Source organism: Diachasma alloeum, unplaced genomic scaffold (assembly GCF_001412515.2).
Source record: "Diachasma alloeum isolate Michigan unplaced genomic scaffold, Dall2.0 Dall_scaffold_00638, whole genome shotgun sequence".
NCBI lineage: Eukaryota > Metazoa > Arthropoda > Insecta > Hymenoptera > Braconidae > Diachasma > Diachasma alloeum.
Window position 1 is genome coordinate 42507 of NW_021680770.1, and position 2765 is coordinate 45271.

Here is a 2765-nt window from a genome sequence, read left to right on the forward strand (position 1 = left end):
CGGTGAAAAACCGAACATTCTCCCCCGTCGTCAGCAGCTGCTGACGTGACTGAGTTGGTCTGAAACAAAAAGAGATTAATCGAGCTCAGGACAAGATTTATCGAAGATCAATATCACCATCGTAGTTTACCAGTGACGGTCAGGTGTGAGTACAGCCGAGGACGTAGGAGGCGTAAATTCCGGCAGACCCCGGCAGACTCACCTCCACTCCGGGCCAGTTGCCACAGAGAGGGTCGTAAATCCTCACCATGACCCAATCCGAATATGGACTATGATGAACCCGATGATGCAGAGCTGTCATCACGTGAGATGATCCTAGATATCGCTGGTCGAGATGATCTTAAGTGTCGCTGGTCGAGATTGGCCGTAGAGCGAGCTTCGAGATGGGCCGTTGCAGAGTAGAACTGGACGTCTTAATGGTGACCACCCTGGCGAGTCCATCTCTACCAGGGTAGAGAGCGATGATTCGAGCGAGAAGCCATTTCGTTGGTGGAAACTTCTCGTCGGTGAGAAGGACTATGGAACCAATTCCAATGTCGTGAGATGGGTGGTGCCACTTCGAGATGGACTGTAGATGTTGAAGGTAGCTAGTAGACCACTGCTTCCAGAAGTACTGAACCTTCTGCTGGATAAGCTGCCAACGAGATAGGCGAGCGACGTTCAAATGTTCCAGCGAAGGGTCAGGAACGGAGGTCAAGGCCTGGCCAATCAGGAAATGACCTGGTGTGAGTGCGCTGACGTCATCAGAATCCTCTGATAGCGGTTCCAGTGGTCGCGAATTGAGCACGGCGTCGATATGCGCGAGTAAAGTAGTGAGTTCCTCGTAGGTCAAAAGGGAATCGCCGATCGTTCATTTGAGATGGAACTTCACCGACTTTACCGCGGCTTCCCATTTGCCTCCAGGTTTGCGCAGAACAACTATGGGCCGAACAAGGAATCGACGCTTGGGACGGTCCGCTTCAGGCCTGAGAATGGGCTGAAGACGCAGCCTGAGCAGCATCACCGGTGTGAGTGTACGTCACGACAGGCACGTTGGTCGATGGAGCAGAAGCACTCGGGCGCTGAGCTCCTGCATCGTTGCGAGGGACTTGAGATGCTGGACCACGTTGAGCTGGACGACGAGCGCGATCAAAATGCAGCAGGGAATGGTGCCTCTCCTGGCATGTCCTGCACGTTCGAGTGGTCTGGCAGACTCTGATACTGTGCTTCCCCAGACAGTTGTAGCACAGGTAGAGTCGTTCGACAACCTCCTTCCTTGCTGTAGGAGTAAGCGACTTGAACCCGCTGCAAGAAGCAATGTAGTGATCCATCTTGCAGTAGGAACAAGGATAGCCCGCGTTGGCCCAGGACGTCGACTTTGTGGACTGTATTTGCGCTGGACTGGGAGATTTCTGGGCTGACTGCTGCGCATGCGAAGACACCGAGGCTTGGTTGACCTTGGCACTACTGTTGGTCATCGAACGAGTCTGGACGCTCAGCTGCGAAGGACGAGAGGCGTCGTTCGATGTGTGCACCGAAGACCCAACCTCCAAGGTATCCATGGCTCGTGAACGACCTTGTAGGAAATCGAGGAGATGTTCATGCGTCGGATACTCAGTCGATGCTCCAATTTTATTTTCCCATGCCTCACGAAGCTTGTTGGACAAGCGACGAGTGAGCACGTGAACGACGATTGGACCCCAATGATCTGTTGGCTGATCCAGTGCTTTGAGCGCGCTGAGTGCCTCAGAAACGGAGCTCGTCAATAAATTAAGGTCTGAGGCACCGTGCGTCTTCATCGGAGCAGGATTGAGAAGCTGGTCAAGGTGAGCTGTAATCAATAAGCGCTTGTTCTCGTATCGATCGACCAAGATTCTCCATGCGATGCCAAAGGAATCTTCAGAGACGGGCAAATTAGAGATTAGCTTCAAAGGCTTATTGGAGAGACAGAGACGGAGGTAGTGCATTCGCTCGACCCCAGGAATCTCCAGATTATTCCCGACCAGCGAATGGAAAAGGTCTCTCCATGGCCTCCACTCCTTAGACACTCCAGAGAACTTCGGAAACTCAATCTCCGGAAGAGCTCTGCGCGTGGAACTCAGTAGTTGCGCGTCGCTAGGAACACGAACCGATTGGTTGAGGTTAGGAGCCCCCTTCTTCTCCAACAGCTGCAGCAGCGCTACTCTACCTGAAGCGTAATGCTTAAGCGCGACATCGAAGACCTGATTCTTAAAATAATCGAGAGAGGTCAAATTCTCGATCTTCTGGCCGACGAGTTTCTCATGAGACGCTTCCAACTTCACCCAATACGTTTCCAGCATGACGAGCTTAGAATCCAGAGCCGTCACTCCGAACTGCTGGATGCTCTCCTCCTGTGACTCCGTGTAAATGCCTTCGATGAAGGATGCACGTGTCATCTGCAGCGAGATCAGCGCTTCGAGAGTTGCCATCTTGTGGAATTGTCAACAAAAAGAGAAAGAAAACCAACAAGAAAAACCACAACCTCGATCAACTGCTGCGAAAAACTAAAAAAGAAACAATAAGCGAACGTGCCAGGAGAGATGTTCAAAAATAAACAAAGAGCCAAGGACGCAGGTCAAAAAGCAAGAAAAAGCAATATGCGGAAAACAAAGCGTAGCCCAGAACTCCAGCGCAGATTCAAAAAGCGTTAATAATAAGCGTAAATAAATCGAGAAAAAAAAATAAATCACATGCAGCCGAACTTGAGGTAAAAACAGCAAAATCCGAGAGAAGCGCAAGAAATTGTAATTAATTTGACTTCCCTT

The 2765-nt window shown here is 50.8% G+C and overlaps 1 protein-coding gene across 1 annotated transcript; it reads right to left on the minus strand.

Annotated features, from left to right (window-relative positions):
* Positions 1-959: 959 nt before the first annotated feature.
* On the minus strand, positions 960-2429 carry LOC107043827. Its single transcript, XM_015265479.1, has one exon. It carries the CDS (start codon positions 2427-2429, stop codon positions 960-962), a length of 1470 nt encoding a protein of 489 aa, XP_015120965.1.
* Positions 2430-2765: the final 336 nt, after the last annotated feature.